The following is a 20,686-nucleotide window of genomic DNA, read 5'->3' as shown; positions in this document are numbered from 1 at the left end:
ACAATGCCTCTTTTAACAAGCTTCGAATGGGCTGAGCTGTACGGAAGTAAGGGCTTTTTACCCCTAGAATCAAATGCCCAGCATACATGGAAATCAGTAAAATAGTATAAGGTCAGATCAAGGAATTTAATGCGATCGTTCACCTCCACTTCATGCGTAATTTCCAGCGGCGAAAGCATTTAATAGAATATCGCGCACAGGTCATTCACTTCCGCAGCGAAGCTAGCCGGGTCACAATCTAGTAAAATTAGGTAATCATCTACATATCGGAACACTCTTGCAACTGTTGAGCTCATGAGTGAGCATTAAGTTTCTTGATCTCACCTTATATTTTACTGATTTCCATGTATGCTGGGCATTTGATCCTAGGGGTAAAAAGCCCTTACTTCCGTACAGCTCAGCCCATTCGAACTTGTTAAAAGAGGCATTGTGGCGTCATGCTTTCAAAATGCCATGCAAAAATCCTGCCCACACAAGCTTGAATTTAGTTTCTCCAATCAGGTTGGTAGGCTAACAGACGCAAAATACCCCCTTCATATTCTGGCATCAGTAGCAGAAGGGATATTGAAAAAGCTGAAGGAGGGCAAAGCTGTCCCCCATTCCAAACAATAAAATCTGGCAGTAATACCTTATTTTCATGTTGTGTCCCACAATTTGAGGACAATAGGCAAAAAGGCTGGAGTAGATGTTGTTTTTTCGGCTCCTGTCAGACTGAGTGGCTTGTGTGCGAGAGTTAATCGCCCGGATAAAAGATCGGAATCTGGTCATAATTGCAAGAAAGACCACAGGATGAAGTATGTGCCATGCCAAGACAACGTGGTGTACTCAGTCCCGTTGAAGTGTGGTGGGTCATACATCGGCCAAACTGGCCGGTGTCTAAATGAAAGACTTAAAGAGCACGCAAACAATGTCAAGAACGCGGCCCGCCACATAGGTATTCACTGTCGTGACTGTTCATGTTACCCAGAATTCAAAAACAGCAGCCGCGGTGGCTCAGTGGCTATGGTGCTCGGCTGCTGACCCAAAAGACGCGGGTTCGATCCCGGCCGCGACGGCTAGAATTTCTTTGGAGGAGAAATTCTAGAGGCCCGTGTACTGTGCGATGTCAGTGCACGTTAAAGAACCCCAGGTGGTCGAAATTTCCGGAGCCCTTCACTACGGCGTCTCTCATAGCCTTCGTCGCTTTGGGACGTTAAACCCCACAAAACCAAACCAAAAACAGCCAAGTTGTTATCAAACACAAGGATAAGCTTACACGAGAGATTATTGAGGCATCTAAGATCATGAATCTGGGTGCGAATTGTATCAGGACTCCTTCCGTTGTCATCTCGGTGAAAGAGCACAACTTCCTGATTTCAAATGATCGATGTACACGCGATACAGCTGCATGCGCATAATGACTGGGATTGATACTTTCTGCTGCTCTCTGTTTCTTTGTTTTTTCCAAGGTGCAAAAGAGTATATATATGCTGTTAGCATCCGGAATAAACATTTGTTGTCAGTTCAGCGCTGTGTTTGTCCTCTTCTTCCCTTGGCCTTGTGCCGTTGCGCTGCTTCACTAAGATAAGTTGGATCAGTAGTGCAGTGTTATGGAAAACAGTGATCTATGTGCGCACGTCTTCAATAATCACGCTGAAGTTAAAGATCCGGAGTGAAGGCGAACGAAGTGATCAGCACAGCATGATCTTTAGTTTTCATTTAAGAAAAAGTCTCTAAGTGTTCTCAGTCGTTGCATCTTGGTGGCAGTAAACAGTATCTCAGCTATTTCAGGATGCGCAATGAGGAAATCCGGAATCAAATAACTTAGTTTTTGATCGCCGTATGTTGTACGCGAACGGGGCCTTGGTATTAAGTTTTGTCGTAGATAATATGGACCAGGTTGCGCATGATATTTCGTTTGAAATGTTATATCTGTTTGGTGAAGACGCGAAATTTCCAGGGCCAGTTTGTGTTTATGGAATTTGTGAATGGGCATTATTTTATTACCTTTAGAATGAGGTGCAGTGTCCTCCAAAAGATCGAGCCTATTGCTCTCACTGATCGCTTTTGAAAAGAGAAAAGACAATCCAAATTTGTCTTAGTCGTTGTAGCCCATACTAGGAAACAGTAACAGAAACGTGAATGTAAAAGGGCATAGTAGATTTGCTTTTTTACAGCAGACGGAACATGGTATCTGATCTTGTTTAAAATTCCCACGGCTCGCCCAAGGTCCCTACGCAGTGCGTCAACGTGAGGCGTCCATGAAAGGTTCCCCTGGAATATTACCCCAAAAATGTAACTGTAGTCGATTGTTCGATTGTAATGTTGTGAAATTTTAAATGCAAGTTCGTGGGCGGATGGGATCCCCTCGGTCTAAACAGTATGTATTTAGTTTTACTTGTGTTTAATTCAAGTCTGTTCGAATGAAGCCATAAGTTCAGTCCAGTTAACCATTCATTGGCCTGATGAAACACGTCCACAACGTCAGCGCCCGAGAAGAACACATTCGTGTCATCTGCATATAAAATTAACTTAGTGCTATTTATTATGTTTACAATGTCGTTAATATATAGTAAAAGTAATGTCGCACCAAGTAATGACCCTTTAGGTACGCCCTGTTTTACAAGTCTGCTGTCGGATTTTGCGCCATTTATACATGTGAACTGGGCTCTAGATGTTAAGTAGCTTTTATTAAAGACCATGCATTGCCACGAAATCCATGCAATGGCAACTTCTTTAAAAGCACGTCGTGTTGGACACAGTCGAAAGCCTTTCTAAAATCCAGAAATATTCGGAGGGTAAATATTTTCCTTTCAATGTTTTCGAGTATATGTTCTTGTACTTCAAGAGCTTAAGAACAGCGTAAGGCCTCTTAAAAGTCCTGCGCATAATAGGGAGTGCCAGCAAGGTGAACAAGCGGAAAAACAGAATTGAAAAGTAGCTTACCAGCAGGGTGACATGGCAGAACTGTATGAAAAGAAGTATTACTGGCGGAAGACGCCGCAACAGTACCTCGGCAAGGGGCCGATTTATCAGTTCCAACGGACAACATAAAAACGCCATCTTTAGGAACGATGCCTTTGTGTTTCTTCTACTAGGCTATCGCCGCAGCCAACATGCCTCGTGTCAAGCTGCACCACATTCTCGCGCTGTGCATTGGAGAACGTCATCTTCGTCAACTTCCATCTGCTCCGTCCCGCGGCACTGCCTGCTCACCATCGTATTTTACGCAGCAGAAATCCGTGCTTTCGCTCCGATTCGAATGTAATAAACATTCTTTATAGTTTTATTGAAAGGAAGTGCGCAAAGCTGGCTCCCTGGATCAGTGGACGCCTGAATCGCGCTTTGAGGTACGTGGAGTAGTGAGAGAGAGATGTGGGCTACATGCGTTACCGCTGACAGCGTCGTGGCAGACACTCGGAACTGCAGCAATAGGCCGCAGCGTTCACAGGGCGAGCAAACTCTCACGATCAACCATTGGATCGAGGCTACTCTGACGCGGAGCTGAACGGACGTGCCTTACATGGGCTCTGTTCTTTATGGCTCCGTTTCACCGGACTTCTTCACCCTTTCTTTGCGAAACTTTACCAACGCATCCCTGGTGATGAGAGGGTCCGTTTGACACCTTCGGAGCCCGATTCCGTCCGCTTTCGAGCATTTGAGTCCAATTTGCTGCTGCTCCACGCCGCGGATGCGCTAAGCCTTGTGCGCGACGCATTGCTGCGCTCCTCGCCACACCCGCGGCCATCGCGGCCCGGCTTCGCCGCTTGCGCCGCTGCCGTTCGCATACGCACAATATGGCCTACCAAGTAGAAGGCGTGTCCATCACATCTGCCGAATTTCCCTCACAGCACGCACAATGGGTGCGTGCTGTGAGGGCACACCGCGGAGCCGCTGCACATTAGCCCTTTTACCCTTTTATTGGTCCTCTCAAAAAAGAGGTAAAAAAACATAAAAGAAATAGAGAGGATGCCTGGACCAGCAATGCTTTGCCAGGCTTAATGCCAATTCAAAATAAATGAAAAATAACTAAATGTTCCAAAGAAGAAAAAAAATTAAGCGAAAAACAGAGCATTAAAAAAACTCATAAGAAACTCATCTCGCCACCGCCTGCCTCCAACGCATCCATGACCTCTCCTCCACCGTCTAACACCACCTCCAGTAATGCCACTTTGCGTCGCCACGCCGCCCTTCCTCGCCTGCCGGCGGAGGACTTCAAAATCGTCTTCAGACCGGGACGGGGGTTGACCTCCGCACTTCCACCAACGGATTCTCCAGCTACCTCCAAGACCAACAATGCCTCCCACCGGGCCCATCATCAAGACTTCCCGGCCTACCCACCCCTCCAACGCTGTGCCTCCCGTGGTGCCCGGTCTGCCAGCCGCCACCGCACCGTCTGCTTCCCGCCTCTACCCAAGTCCGAGGCGTCCGCCTCCCCCGCCACCAGCAGCAGATCACTGGTAAGCTGAAAATCTCAGTCCCACATGCCGGACCCCAAAGTCACGGCCCTCGAGGCCGCTATCGCTGCACAGCAGCTTCAAATTCGGGAGCTGTCGCGTCAGGTGCAGGCCACGCTAGCGCGTCTGTCCTGCCCCGCTCCTGCTCCTCCTACTTCTACACCACCTCCCGCCACTCTCCAAACGCCGCCTCCGCCGGCACCAGCTGAGGAGCTCCTGAACACGGCACCCTCGGCTGCGTCATCGCGTGTCTCCTTCCCACCCGCTGCACCACGCACAAACGTCGATCCCCCTCCTCAGACGGCCTAGCGCCCGAGCGCGGCGTCATTCGCCAAACAGACTCCTTCTTGGAAGCGTTTGAGCAGTGCATCATGGCCTGCTTCGCGCAACATGAGGAGCGCGTCGCCAGTATCGACACCCGCGTGGCCGCCATTTAATCTCACCTCACCGCCTCACCCTAGAGGCCCGCCAGAGCGCGTCTGAGGCCACCCTTACGTACCTCTCATTACCCGCCCCACCAATCCGTGCGCTTATTCTACCTCCCTCTGAGGACCTCACCATCCATCATGGCCAGGCACCCCCCGCATCTTAATCTCCGCCAGTGGAACTGTCAGTAGGTCCGCGGCAAACAGAGCACCCGGCACCTCCACCTCCAGAGCATCCCTCCTGACACTCTCCGCTGCGTCGTAGCACTCCAGGAACACCTAACCCCTGTGAAGCTGCGCGACTACGCCTCCTTCCGTCTGCCTTCCGAGGCCCAACGAAGCGTTACAACGCTGGCGCACCGCGACATTACTGCCGTACTGCACTAGCTGGGCGTTTCGGAATGTGCCCACCTCCTCCTTGAAGTCCTTCCCACGACGGCAAAAGCAAGCTTCTTCGTTCTCAATATTTACAGCCCTCCCAATGCCCCCTAAACTCCTCTCCTCCTCGTCATCCTCAAAGCACTCGCTTGCTCTGGCCGGAACGCCCTGGTCAATCTGGGAGACTTCAATGCACCCCTTAGCAGCTGGGGCGGGCTACTCCCAGAACACCCGCAAGGGTCACTCACTTTTGACTTTCGTCCAGAGCGAATGCTTTTCTGTGCTCAATGGCTTTGCTTGCCCCACCAGGATCGGATCCAGTGTCCAACGAGACACCAATTCAGACCTTGCCCTCGGCAAAAATGTTGGCTATCCCACATGGATTAATACAGGGGTCTCCCTCGGTAGGGATCACTACATCCTCTGCACCACCTTATTTATCCCCTCTTTTGGTCGCGCCTCTGCTCCTCTTACCCAGATACTTGACTGGGGGCGAGCTCTACTCGCGTCTCTACTTCCTCTTCTGCTCATATCATCGATCTCTCACCCTGAACTGAAACCCTATTGGCGGACATCCGCACTGCCAAGTCTACGCTCCCTGCAACGCCACACTCCACTACGGCAGAAAGGCGTCTGCTGCACCTTGGGGAGCGTATCACGTTGTCTACCGCCGCTGGCAGGCCCAGAAGCGCAATCGTCGCCTGCGCTTCCGTTTGGCTCAGCTGGTGTCGGACATGGAGAGCACTGCTCCTCTCTTCTTCGGTAACAGTTGGGCCAGAGCTGCGATCGCATGGCCGACAACCTGGGCCTCCGCGATACGTGGTCGCGTCTCAGCATGCTGCTAGAGCCCACGCACACCAAAACCTCCCAGCGGAAAGACATCCCCTACCTTCTTCACTCCTCCCCACTCTCCGATGGTCACTTTCTGGTGCCCTTTTCAACCGCTATCTGTGTACCAACCCCCCTGCTCCTCATCCCATCTACTCTGGCTCCGCCAACCCCGACCTTGATGCGGACATCTCCCTGGGCGAGGTTCGTGCGGCTCTACTCAAACTCCGCACCACCTCGGCCCGGGGGGCTGACTGCCTCTCTAACTACGCGCTCCGAAACCTAGAAACCCCCTCCCTCGAAGCCCTAACAAACCTTGTCAATACAGATTGGGAGTCTGGCACTCTTCCCTCTTTGAGGGCCCATGCACGTGTCTCTTTCATCCCCAAACCCGTCAAACCTATTTCCCGAGAAGACCTCCGCCCCTTCTCTCGCACCTCCTGTCTCGGCAAGCTGTTCGAGCACGTCTTCCTGGCCCACGTGCAGACTTATCTGGATGACCACTACACCAATCCGGACTCCATCTACGGCTTTCGTCCCAATTGTCCACCCAGGATGTCATGCTCCAGCTTTCCGAGGATGTCCTACAGCCCTCCCACCACAAACGCACCCCAGCTGTCTTGGCGCTGCACCTTACCAAAGCGTTCTACTGTGTACATCACACTGCCACCGCTCTCTCCTCCCTCTATGTCAGACCCCATGTCCATGCTTGCATCACCGCTTTTCTCGCCCATTGGACAGCCCAAATCTTATGCGGCCTACTTTTTCTCCTTTCTCCATTGGCAACAAAGGTAGCCCCAAGGTTATGTCTTGTCCCCGCTTCTTTTCGACATAGCCCACTTCCCGCTGGCACGTGCTCTGGGTACTATTCCAGCTCTAACACATACTTTCTACGCCGATGACATCCCCCTCTGGGTGACCACCGGCAACCTTGGCGGTATGGGCGCCACTCTCTAGGCGGGGGTGAGTGAGGTGATTGCTCACGCTCGGGTATTCGGGTTGAGGTGCTCCCCATCCAAATCGGAGCTTTTGGTCCTTGTGCCTCGGGGTGTGGCCCCCATGTCGCCTTCTCCTCTTACTGTACCTGGACGCCATACCCATTGCTCTTGTCTCTACCCTCCGCATTCTAGGACTATTTCTTTAGTCTAATGCCAAGCACACCATCTTCATCACTCGACTCACAAACGCTGCACTCCCGACCATCCCCCTCATAAGCCGCACTTCCAACCGTCACTATGGCATGCGCGAACACGACCTCCGCTGCTTGGTCCAGGCCTTTGCTCTAAGCCGCTTCATCTATTTACTTCCTTATCTCTTCCTTTCTCGCACCGAGGAGGACAAAGTCAACAGCCTCATTCGCTAGGAATACAAGTCAGCCCTATCTCTCCCCACATCTAACTCGACGGCTCGGCTATTGTCCATGGGCGTCCAGAACTTCTTTACGGAGTTGGCGGATGCCCATCGTACGGCGCAGCTCCTCCGTTTCTCCTGAAACCCGCCCGGATCACTCACTTCTTTCTATCCTTAAAATCTCCCCTCTTATCCTCCTCCCTACCTCACTGCCCATCCGGTCCCACGTCTCCTGCCTCCTAACAGTTCATTCCCTCCCTAAGAATATGCATCCTGAACACCACACATCCCGCAGAGCAGCGCTAGCCTCCGCGCTCTGACGTGAATACGGACGGAAACCTGCCTTTGGTTATGTGGATGCCGCCTCGTATATCCGCTACCCAGCCTACACCCTTGAAGTCACTGTCATCTCTCTCCAACCCACTCTTACTGCCTCAGTCTAAACTTCGACCTCTGTCGAAGTTTCTAAACGTTCACTCTTCTAAACGTCGACCTCGCCGAGGATGCAGCTATTGGCCTTGCCGTCGCGCCGACCTCCGCGGAATACGGAATACATTTTCAGTGACTCCATGCCTGCGGCATACAATCACGTGGTTGGACGGGTGGCAACCCCGGCTATCGGCATCATACGTTCAGACATCATTACCTCTCGCGCCATCCAAATCATCTGGGTGCCGCTCACGCGGCCCATCCTGGCTACGAGGCGGCTAATTATATCGCTCGCGATTCGACCGACCGAGCAAAGCCCGCCCCCGCAAGGAATGGATACGCGCCACATGCTCCTCACATACGATGATATTGTTACCGGTTAACTGGTTACTAAATACGTGAACGAATCGTGAACGAAGTGGCGGTGCGCTGGACGACGACGACGTTGACAGTGGGTAGCTGGGCCCTCGGAGTCTGAGCTGAGTGCTGGCCATCTCAGAGCAGCCGCCAATATAGACTTACCGCCGTAACATCCCCGTAACACCTTTTGGTGGAGGTCGCGGATTCGAGCCGTTGCCGACGACCCGACGAGCCGGCGAGACGACGGGCCGAACCGTCGAGATGACTACCGACCCGGCCCCTACGTCCGCACCTGCCACGCCAACTGTCGTCGTAGCCCACCCTCGCGACCCGGGCACATTCTGCGGTACAGATGGCGTGGACGTCGAGGACTGGCTCTCGCTTTATAAGCGTGTTAGCCAGCACAACAGGTGGGAAACCACGCTGATGCTGGCCAATGTGATGTTTTATCTTGCCGGCACCGCACGCGTCTCGTTCGAAACCCACGAAGAAGGGATTTCCACGTGGGATGTCTGCATGCAGAAGCTCCGCGACCTGTTTGGGAAACCAGCTGGCCGTCAGCTTGCTGGCGAAAAAAAACTTGCAGCTCGCGCCGAAATGGCCGCTGAATCATATATTACATCCAAGACGTCTTGGCACTGTGCCGAAAGGTCGATCACAACATGACCGAAGACTATAAGGTAGGCCACATTCTTAAAGGCATTGCCGGCGATGCCTTCCACCTTCTTCTATGCCGGGACTGCTCTACGGTTGACTCCCTTCTGCAGGTGTGTCGACGCTTCGAGCAGGCCAAGCACCGGCGCATTGCACACCGCTTTGACCGCCTGCCTGACACAGCTGCCAGCTCCACGTGCGAGGATATGCCGACACTGAGGCAGCCTTCAAACCCCGACAACGTGACTCGCATTGTGCGCCGTGAACTGGAGGCCCTGGCTCCTGTTACGACCAACGCGCCCTTGTCGGACAACACCCTGGCCACAATATTCCTTATTCAAGCTGTCGTCCGCCAGGAGGTCGCCAACTTGGGCATGCCCTCCAGCCATCGTGCCGTCGAACCTCGGAGTGCGAGCGCCATCTCTCCCGTGGTCGCTACCTCTACGTCCCGCAACACCTTCGTCCCAAGTTACCCAAGATATCGCAATCCGGATGAGTGGCACCCCTGACGACCGGCCGATCTGCTTTACGTGCTCGCGCGTAGGCCACATCTTTCGCCACTGCCGCAGCCGTTGGTCCGCACCTCCCCGACCTTTGCCCTACGTTGACCGCCGTTATGACTATGGACCCCATCGCTTCACGCCTCGGAAGGACCCACCCAGCGCCGAGTCCCCACCGCCTCCTCGTAGAACCAGCCGCTTTCCCTCCCCGACAGCCCACCGTTCCCGCTCACCTCTTCCGCACTCAGTTACTCACCGTCCTCTGCGGGCCGCCTCGCGGGAAACTAGCCAGTGCAGCTCCCGGAAGTGATGCTGCATTGGTACCCCGACCTGAAAATTCTCTACTGACCCAGCCTTCGCCCTGTAATCTGCTCGATGTTTTTGTGGACGGTGTCACTGTTTCTGCCCTCATTGACACTGGTGCCCAAGTCTCGGTTCTTAGCTCATCCTTTTGCCGTCGCCTCAAAAAAGTCCATACCCCTGCCGCTTCGCCCACCGTTCGCGTTGCCGATGGCAGCACTGCTGCCGTCACTGGCCTGTGCACTGCCCGCGTCACTGTTAACGATCATCACACCCCAGTTTTGTTCACCGTCCTCGAAAACTGCCCTCACAATGTGATCCTTGGTCTTGACTTTCAAACCACTCACTCTGCCCTTATCGATTGCTCCAGCGGCCTTCTACGATTGGACCTGCCTCTCAGCTCAGCCGACACACCCTCAAGCTCCACGCCCCGCCTTCACTTCAGCGAGTACGCTCGCCTGCCCCCCGACTCTGCCGTTTATCTGCCTATGTCACCATTTCCTGCGGTTCCTGATGGGAATTATCTTGCCTGCCCACTTGCCGATGTCGTTCTCTCCCGCAATGTTGTTCTTCCGCACCTCATCGTGAGCGTCACCAAGAATAGCACCTTCCTTCCTGTCCTCAACTTCAGCTTGTCACCACAAGTTCTTCCTGCAGGCATATCGCTTGCTACTTCGTCTTCTCTCACCGACTGTACCGTCACTGCTCTCTCACCTGGACCGCCATCTACTGTCTCTCAAGCGCCGGACATCCCGGCCAACGTTCCGCAATCCATTTCTGCGACGATTGCTTCTGACCTGAGCCCCGAGCATGCCCAGAATCTTGACAACCTTCTGGTGTCCTACACCGAGATTTTTGACTTCGCTTCTGCTCCTCTGTGTCAAACATCGGTAGTGACTCACCGCATTGACACCGGTGATGCAAGACCTATACACCAGAGGCCTTATAGTGTGTCGCTACCAGAGCGCCAGGTCATCCAGCGGGAGGTCGACAAGAGGTTGGCCAACAGTATCATCGAGCCTTCCAACAGCCCTTGGGCATCTCCTGTCATGCTCGTGAAAAAGAAAGGCCAAAGTTGGCGGTTTTGCGTTGACTATTGTCATCTCAACAAGGTCACGAAGAAAGACGTCTATCCCCTTCCGCGCATAAATGATGCCCTGGACTATTTACATGGCGCCCTCTACTTTTCTTCCATCGACCTTCGTAGCGGGTATTGACAAATCTCTGTTGACGCAATAGACCGCGAGAAAACAGCTTTCGTCACCCCTGATGGCCTTTACCAATTTAAGGTCATGCCCTTCGGCCTTTGTAACGCCCCTGCCACATTTGAACGGATGATGGACTCGTTACTCCGGGGCTTCAGGTGGACGACAGGTCTTTGTTACTTAGATGATGTAATTGTTTTCTCGCCCTCTTTTGAAACCCACCTGCTTCGCCTTTCATCCATCTTGGCCCTTTTCCGCCGCACAGGTCTTCAACTCAACTAAAAAAAATGTACTTTCGGCCACCGCGAACTTAAAGTCCTCGGCCATTTGGTGAATGCGATTGGCATACAACCTGACCCTGATAAAGTTCGTACCGTCAGTGCTTTTCCCTATCCCCGCTCGCCCAGCGATGTCCGCAGCTTCATAGGTCTCTGTTCCTAGTTTCGCCGGTTCGTCCCGAACTTCGCAGCCGTCGCTTGCCCTCTCACCAATCTGTTGCATAAAGGCGTTCCTTTTTCCTGGGGACCAGAGCAGGCTACTGCATTCTCCAACCTCATCGCCGTCCTCACCAACCCTCCTGTATTGGCCCATTTCAACCCGTCTGCCCCGACGGAACTTCGCACCGATGCAAGTGGTCACGCAATTGGCGCCATCCTTGCTCAGCGACAACGCGGCCAGCACTGCGTGATTGCGTACGCCAGCCGTGTTCTTTCTCCGCCGAGAAGAATTACTCCATCAGAGAACGCGAGTGCCTGGCTCTTGTTTGGGCCATTGGGAAATTTCGCACATACTTGTTCGGCCGCCCATTCACTGTTATAACCGACCACCACGCCCTGTGTTGGCTCTCCTCTCTCAAGGACCCTACTGGCCGTCTTGGCCGGTGGGCATTGCGTTTGCAAGAATACACCTTTTCCGTGGTTCGCAAGTCCGGTCGCCTCCATCAAGATGCAGACTGCCTGTCACGCTATCCCGTCGATCCTTCTTCTACAGACTGAGTCGGATGCCTGTGTCCTCTCCATCTCCGACCTCTCCCACATTGCCGGCGAACAGCGCTTGGATCCCAGCATCACCTCTCATCGACCGCCTCAGCACCGACCGGCGCGACACTTCTCTGGCCCGGTTTTTGCTGGACAAGAACACGCTGTACCGCCACAGCATGCGACCTGATGGCGCTGAGCACTTGCTAGTTGATCCCCGACACCTACGCTCCACTATCCTCGAACAACTGCAAGACGCACCTACGGCTGGTCATCTTGGTGTCTCCCGTACGTACGACCGCGTGCGCCGGCGTTTCTTATGGCCTGGTCTGTACCGCTCCGTCCAACGCTACGTGGCCGCTTGCGACCTCTGTCAGCGCCGAAAGAAGCCCGCTGTCCTGCCGTCTGGACACCTGCAGCCGGTTCCCATCCCGACCGACCCGTTTTCTCGTGTTGGGCTAGATTTATTCGGGCCCTTCCCGGAGTTCTCCTCGGGGAAAAATTGGATTGCCGTCGCCACCGATTATGCCACGCGGTACGTGATCCCTCGCGCCATTGCAACCAGCTGCGCCACTGACGTCGCTGACTTCCTTCTGCACGACGTCATATTACACAATGGCGCTCCCCGTCAACTCCTTACCGATCGTGGCCGCTGCTTCCTCTCCCGAGTTGTTAACGAAATCCTTCGTTCGTGCTCCGTTCGTCACAAGTTCAGCACTGCTTATCATCCTCAGACGAACGGCCTTACGGAGCGTCTCAACCGCACGCTGACAGACATGCTCGCCATGTACGTATCCGAAGACCACCGGGACTGGGACATCAGCTTGCCTTTTGTCACCTTCGCCTACAACTCTTCGCGCCATGATACCACTGGTTACTCCCCCTTCTATCTTCTCTTTGGACGAGACCCCTTACTGCCCTTCGACACTCTGCTGCCCACAGCCGGCCCTGTCACTACATATGCGCGTGACGCTATCGCCCGAGCAGACGCCGCCCGCCAGGTTGCTCGTCACAAGCTCTCCGCCTCCCAAGAGGCTCAAAAACACCGCTACGATGGCCTGCACCGTGATTTGCGCTACCCTGCCGGATCTCTCGTCTTGCTGTGGCTCCCATCCCGTCGTGTGGGGTTATGTGAAAAACTTCTGCCGCGCTACACAGGTCCTTATCGTGTATTACGGGCAGTGACCGACGTAACGTATGAAATCACGCCGCTGCACCCAAAGTCGACGTCCGCTCCACTGACATCCGAAGTCGTTCATGTGGCTCGCCTCAAGCCCTATCACCCACCTACGACATCGCACGCCTAACACGCACCGGGACGCGAGTTCGCCAAATGCAGCCGGTACAGCCAGCGATGACAGCGCCGCCCACCGGCAGGTAGCAGCCACCATTAAGGCTGGTTATAAATATTCATTCAGAACGACGGCTTGACATCGCTGCTATGGCGTAGTGGAATAGAGGCACGTGTTGCGTATGGAAGGTCGGCCGTTCGACTCCGCTCTCTGTTCTGTAATTTTATTGTTTTTTTTTATTTCATTTTTCAATTTTTTTCCCCTTTTAGGTCGCAAATCGTGATGCTTAGTGGCATATAACGCCGTTTAAGATTTTCAAAACATTTTCTGCATACTTTTACACAGATTATTCACAGTGCTGGAATATCAGTTTTGAATTTAAATTAAATATTACATGGTTAGTAACAATAGGTTGGTATAGACTTTTAAGCATTATTTAGGGAATAATTATCCCTTTTAGGTAAGCCGTTGTGACAATCTTCAGTCACCGTGATAAATTCACCGTGGTTGCAAGCCTTGTGGCTGTACAGGCTGCAGTTGGCGAATACGCCACCGGGACGTTGCCTTCAGCCGAGGGGGATAGTGTTACCGCCGAACTGGTTACTAAACACGTGAACGAATCGTGAACGAAGAAGTGGAGGTGCGCTGGACGACGACGACGTTGACAGTGGGTAGCTGGGCCCTCGGAGTCTGAGCTGAGTGCTGGCCATCTCAGAGCAGCCGCCAATATAGACTTACCGCCGTAACATCCCCGTAACAATATTACTTTAAACTACCACCTCTCCCGTCTCACTTTGCCCCCTCCGCACAAATCCCTTTCCCAGCACAACCAAAGCTTGTGGCGCCACCTTCAGGCCCCCACCTTTCTCACCCCCGCACGTCTTGCCTTCCTCCACCCCGGAGCATTCTCGCCGGCCTTCCGCTTCTGTGACAGCCCAAGAGAAGGCTACGATCATATCCTATTTTCCTGCCCAGCACACTTGGCACCTAAACCGTGGGTTGCCGTGGGAGGCTGCTTTGTCCAGCAGCGAGCCGAATCTCCAACTTCGGCTGGTGACCTGGGCAGAGGACGTCGCGTCTAGGCACGGCCTGGACGCCACAACCGGCAGCGTGAAGGCCACCCACTGTGCTGCTGCATAATTTTGTTTTGTTAGGCCTTCAAATAAAAGTTATTCACCACCACTAACCATTAGCTGTAGCCTGCCAGGGTGGCAGGGTGGGCGAGCTGCGTATCCAATTTCCGGAACACACTACAATGTTACAGACGCCTTGCCGTGTATAAGTCCCGGTACGCCATAGCTTTCGCATACTAACTAGGTTCAAGTGTAGTTGAACAGAACCTAGTTTTTATTGTAGCAAAACTGTTGCGTTCGTCGTTTTGCAAGTGCAACACAAGTATCCATATGGTGTTTACCTCCGGCATGAATTTCCCGTCTTGTGTTATGTTGATGGGTGTTTTAGCAAGGTGCGGATCATTATAATGTAAGAGACGATTTAATGGCCGCGGCTGCTGGCCTAGAGCGAGTGCTCATCCTTCGCATTGCCAGCTTGGTCTTCTTCTTCACACAACCCATGGCCACCAGGCGATCGTCCCGATGGGAGGGTCGGACTGCAAGAAGGAATTGGTGAGGTGCTAGCCGCCACGATGAAAGAGATGAGAGAGTGAGCTCTGGTCTACGTAGCTCCCGAGCCGCTGGTCGCTATGAGCCGACGGCCTGGGTTCTTGGAGGTGCCTAACGTCATGGACAGAGACACAGTGTATTCACATGTAAGCTGCGTCTCGGGTTGGCGGGGTCGGTAGGTTTAGTCGGTCATGGCATCGGTTCCAGTTCGTCGTGTCGGGTGGTCGGGGCGCAGGAGCAATGGCCAGGTCGATTCGGGTCTGGCAGGCTGGGCCACAGCTGGACGACGTGTACCTGGAACCCGCCGCCGTCCAAAATATGGAGACGCAGGGCTCCGCAGAACCATGACGGGGAGCACGACAGTTCGGTAGTACCGTGCAAGCTTCACAAAATGTTACGTGGCAGCCAGGGGTAGAATGAGGCGCGATGAACAATTCTGCGGCCTGCTTTGCTGACCCAACCTCATCTTTGCCTCGAGTTTTCACTCGTTTTCGTGTTTTCGAGTTTTCACCGTGCCACGCTCCTTTTAACAAAAAAGGGACACTTCAAGCGCCGCATGCGGTAACCTTCCCCCGCAGTCTTGCCCGTGCAGAGGAGGTTGCGGCTCGGAGGATCGCGCTCGGGGTCGCCCTAACTCCAGCCTTGTGACGCAAGTGGCGGCAGTTCGACGGTTTATATCCCCGCCCCGGGTGTCCGGTCTGCAAGAATCGAAATCTTGAGGGCGATATTCACCACCTGCCGTGGGTTTGCAAAATTTCGGGCGGGGAGGGAGCGATAAGTGAAAAATATTTCTCAAGCCTCGGTGGTCCCATCTATCCGCACCAACTCCTCTGCCAGTCGTAACTCCGACAGCATGTCCCTCAAGAGCTTTCTCCGTGCTGTCTTCTTTGGGCTACCGGGTCTTTATAAAGATCCAAGAACTTTTTATAGCTTTTGTTAATACCTGCGCGATATAGTGCGTACGCAGAACCTCTGCGTCAACTACGTCTACCGACGCAAGCACCGACGTGCCCCTTCGCCTACCCCCATCGTTTGCCCTCGCGCTCTCCGAAAGCGGGACTCAGGAACTTTAGCCGGTTTGATGACCCAGACGTAGAGGATTGACTTGCCTCTTACGAGCACGTAAGCAGCCATAGCCGGTGGGGTGAGGCCACGAAGCTAAACAACCTGGTGATTTACCTGTCAGATGTGGCCAGTCGGCTTTTAAGCGCGCGTTTTATATCTTATGATGGCGCGCCAAATAGCGCCTGCAAGTGAAAGCCCAGTTGCAGGGTGAATCCTCCTCCGGCTACATGCAAGATGTCATCAGTCTCTGTACAAAGACTGACTCCTCTATGCTCCAGGCGTTCCGGAGAAAGCACGTCATGAAAGGCACTGAAGCTGAAGCATGTTCGACGCCTATCGCCTGGAGCCGAGCCAAAACTTTAACAGCATTTACAGGAAAAATAGCCTAAGGACAGCTATTAGCAATCGCGGTCCGAGCTCCGATCAGGAACAGTAGTAGTCATACAAGACCTTTATTCGGCCATAATTTACAGGCCGAGCATGTCGACAGCCTGGGCGACCAGAAGACGCTGTTCTTCCTCCCCTTCAGCGCCAAGCCAGTCGAGCTAAGTGGTGATGGATAAAGAAGGTGAGGCGTAGGAACCCGACTGCTGAGCAGCCAGGCAATAGAAGAGGCAATGGGCCACGTCCGCATAGATACAGGGGCAGTTGGGACAGGAAGGGTCCGATCGATAGCGATAGAGAAAGAGGCGAGACGGGGTGATAACTGCATTCATTTGGATGTGCCGAAGAAGGCGAGCCTCCGGCACCCTGAGTGATGAATAAGGGGGAAGGTAAAGGCGTTTGTCTAGACGGAGCTCGAGGTAGACCTCTTTTATAGTGCGGCGAAGGGTGAGTCATCCACCGTCCTCCGAGGGCTTGGGCCAAGGGATCAACGCTGCCTGGAAAAGTGTGTCGCGGGTGAGCTCATGGGCCAGCTGATTGCCGCCAATCCCTGAATGCCCAGGGACCCAGCGGAGGAAAACGATGGAAGGCTGCAATGCGGCGACCGCTCGTTGGAGAGAAGGGGTTAGGGAGCGTTTCTGTATGTGGTGTATAGCGGCTTATGAGTCTGAATAGACCGTGTACTCTTGAAGAGAGGGAAGGAGGGCAAATGACTGGAGGGCATGCGCAATGGCGAGGACCTCGAGGGACAATGCATCCGGAGGGAGTAGATACGGCCCGCTGTTGTGGGCATCAGGAGTGGGGAGGTGGGGATGGTACAGGGCGTAGCCGCAGGAACCTCGAGGAGCCACGAAGGAGGCATCCGTGTAGGCTACACCCTGGGTATCAAAGAGAGGAGAATGGTGCTGCGCGGCCGCATGACGACGGCCGGCGTGCAGGACGGAGGACACTTTGGTCGGGAGGGGGAGGATACGAAGATTGGGAGCCGGGGTTGGAATAGGAGAGGTAAAAGGGACGATGGGAATGGGCGAGATGCCCGCTTGAGTGAGTAACCACTGACCCTGACGGGTAAGAGAAAGCCGGGCAAGCTGCGAGTCACGATGGAGAGAGAGAAGAGAACGGAGAGGATGAAAGAGACCTGTGGCAAAGATCTTAGCGGTAGAGGTAGTGATAGGGAGGTTGAGAGCTGCCTTGTAGAGGCCCACAAGGGCAGTCTCAAGAGTGTGAAGTTGAGTCTGATTGAAGGAAATGCAGGGTGCAAAGTACAAGACCTTGTTGAGGGCCAGCGCTTGGGCAACTAGGCACGCATGAGCCTGGTGGAGACCTGAGCGACGAGTGACCACGCGCCGCAGGAGGTGAGTTACCGAGTGTGTGGTGGTGACAGCGTGGTGGAGGCCTTGCATGTTCTTGGCCGCATGCAAAGGGAAGCCAAGACACTGCGTGGAGACAGGAATGGGAGAGCCAGAAAGGTGGAGAGAGACGAAGTGGTTGTGTGAGCGCTGGTACGAGGAATGGTTGAGAAGGTGAAGCTCAGATTTTTCAGTAGCAGGAGAGAGGCCAGCGGTGGTGAGAAACGAGTGAATGAGATCTAAGCCACGTTGCAGGGTGTCCTGTTCGTGACCGGGAGAGCCCGACGAACACCACAGAGTGATGTCATCGGCGCAAAATATATGATGTAGGTCAGGAATTTCTGCTAGCTGAGATGCGAAAGGGGCCTTAGTAAGATTGAAAAGGGTAGGAGAGAGAACAGCACCTTGAGGAGTGCCACGGGTGAGGTGGTGGGGGTCGGACAGATGGGTGTCTACTCGAAAACGAGCCGCACGTTTAGAAAGGAATGAACGGATGTAACAGTACATGCGGGGGCCACAGCCTAGGGAGTAGAGTTGGGAAAGGATGTGGTCGTGGCAAACACTGTCGAAGGCCTTGCAAATATCGACGGTCACAAGTGCGTGAATTTGAGTGGGGGTAGGTGAGAGAAAGGTGTGCTGGAGGATCAGAAACATGCCCTGTGCACAGACGCGACGTCAGAAGCCGATGTGAGAATGGGGGAAGAAGTCCCTCGCCTCGAGAAAATTATAGAGGCGAGTCAGGGCCATTCGCTCAAGGGTCTTACCAACACACGATGTCAGGGAGATTGGGCGGAGATTAGAGAGAGAGGGAGGTTTGCCCGACTTTGGAATCATAGAAATGAGGGAGGGGGTCCAGGAGCTCGGCAGGCAGCCGCTGTTCCAGGCCTCATTGCAGGTTTGAAGGAGGACTTCTTTGGCGCAGTCAGGAAGTTTGCGAAGTGTGGTAGATGTAATGGCATCCTTACCGGGAGCCGAGCGTGTAGCATTAGGAGCGAGAGTCGATTCGCGCTCTCGGAGAGTGAAGGAGTGGTCCAGATCGGGTTAGGTCCGCCCGAGTACATCGGGTAGGAGGGTGCCAGAGGGGGAGGGAGGTAGAGAGAGGCGAGCTGATCAAAAACATCAGAGGGAGTCCCCTGAGGGAGGGCTTTAGCTAGAGTGGGAGCAAGGACAGGCTTAGTGCCAAGGAGGGATTTGAAGAGAGACCATGTGGATCGCGAATGCAAAGCAGAGTCAAGACGGTCACAAAGAGCACTCCAACGAGAGTGCTCGATTGAGGCGCAGTGGGTGAGAATCTCGGCCCGCAAATACAGTGACCCGGGAGGATAGTTGGGCATTGTGGGGTTGGGCATTGTGGAGGTGTGCAGCGGAGGTGACTGCGGCGAGTACGTCGTAGAGAGGTAGCTTGGGGGTGAGGGTCCCAGGGGGCAGCTGGATGGCAACTGTGATGAGCTCGGCGCGGTGTCGGTTGCGGAGGCAGGCTTACGGTTGGCACCGATGGTGCTGCAGCCGATTTCCGGGGATGGAGTGTCGTCTACCGGGGACGCCGTGAGGTCCATGTCTGAGTCCTCAGCCGGAGTCTCAATCTGCGACGCGGGTGCCGGGCTGCAGGTCTCGGTGTCAGTGGGACATGTGGTTGTAGTAGGTGCATCGGCTCCAGCGGCGGCGGCGAACGCAGCCTGCTGCGACACGTCTATGGCCCCGAAGCTCTTGGCGTCCCGGGTAGTAGTGGACGCTGCGCCGACGACGAACGCTGCTCCCAGCGTCGCTCACGGCGTTGAATGCGACAGGAATGTGCTCGGTGGCGTGGGCGGCGTTGAGCGTAGCCGTTTGAGAGACAGCTGGCGGCGTGGTTGGAACAGGCCCCGCGGTGGCGGCATCGGTGGGTGTGGGCTGCAGGGGCTTGGTCAGACGCGGCATTGCGGCGGTGCAGGCGCGGCGCGTTAGGGTTAGCGAGGCGCCGCGCCGCTTCATAGTTTTCGAGATGCTTGGAGGGCCAGTTCGGCAGCGGGCCGTGATGCCGATGGTTTCCACGGCTTCGGAAGCCTTTCTGAACCGATGGAGTGTAAATCCAGGGGCGGGCGAGGCCCTGGACCAGGCCAGGGGCAGGTTAAAGCTGAACACGATAGGCAGCCGATGGATGGATGGATAAATGGATGGATGGATGGATGGATAGGAGCGCCCCTTTGAAACGGGGTGGTGGCAAATCAATCAATCAATCAATCAATCAATCAATCAATCAATCAATCAATCAATCAATCAATCAATCAATCAATCAATCAATCAATCAATCAATCAATCAATCAATCAATCAATCAATCAATCAATCAATAAATCAATCAATCAATCAGTCTTTATTTTCGCATACATTGTACAGCGAAAAAAGGTGACTGGAGAAAAAGCCGCTTTGTTGCGGCTTGACTGAGCTCCAGTCACCCAACACCCATTAGCAGCGACGAACAATGCACTTGCATGCGGAAACAAAAATCTGGTTTGGCACATAGTGGTGAGAAAAATAAACATGCTAAATACAGGGGAAACAAACAAAAATGCACACATCAGAAATACCATAACTGGAAAACAAACTTGGATAAGACATTAATACATTATGTAACGATGGTAGTAAACGACTTTTGTATGAATAATTCGGTGATACGTTTATGAGGTAGTTGTGCAATATCAATTTGTAGTGTATCACAGTGATTAAGTATTGTTGGTAACGTGTGTTGAGTCATCATTATGCCGTAATTAGTTCGTGATGCTGGAACCAACCAAGGTGACTGATTACGAAGACAATAATTACTCAAAGGAGGTTTTAGTTGTGCTAAGTCTAAAAACAAATCTAAGGTGCCTTTAAGGGCCCTTTTGTAAGTGGAAAGTAATTTATACATATATATGTCTTGTGTTTTGATGATATTATGCGCAATAAAAAGTGGTGCTGTGTGTTCGAAGAATGGCACATTTGCAACAGCGCGTAGGGCTCGTTTCTGAAGAACAAAAATTTTCTGCATGTTCGTTGTAGTGGTGTTGCCCCATATTAAAACACAATAACACAAGTGGGAATGGAAAAGAGCATAATAAATAACACGTTTCACTGCAGTTGGAAGGAAAAGGCGGCATCGGTTTATCATTCCC

General features: G+C 53.4%; 1 protein-coding gene and 1 pseudogene across 1 annotated transcript in view; one reads left to right on the top strand and one right to left on the bottom strand.

Annotated features, from left to right (window-relative positions):
- LOC149324453 (uncharacterized) overlaps positions 1 to 4,443 on the top strand; it is a 20,802-nt gene extending 16,359 nt beyond the window's left edge. The window contains exon 4 of the mRNA XM_089565528.1: positions 4,258 to 4,443. Coding sequence (XP_089421654.1) covers positions 4,258 to 4,443 — 186 coding nt within the window. The remainder of the gene's footprint in view (positions 1 to 4,257) is intronic.
- Positions 4,444 to 16,288: 11,845 nt separating this feature from the next.
- On the bottom strand, positions 16,289 to 18,388 carry LOC149324452 (uncharacterized; annotated as a pseudogene).
- Positions 18,389 to 20,686: the final 2,298 nt, after the last annotated feature.

This window comes from Amblyomma mixtum, unplaced genomic scaffold (genome assembly GCF_055824585.1).
Source record: "Amblyomma mixtum isolate Tamu unplaced genomic scaffold, ASM5582458v1 scaffold_32, whole genome shotgun sequence".
NCBI classification, from domain to species: domain Eukaryota; kingdom Metazoa; phylum Arthropoda; class Arachnida; order Ixodida; family Ixodidae; genus Amblyomma; species Amblyomma mixtum.
The sequence above is the reverse complement of the archived record's forward strand: the minus strand, read 5'-3'. Positions and strand labels throughout refer to the sequence as shown.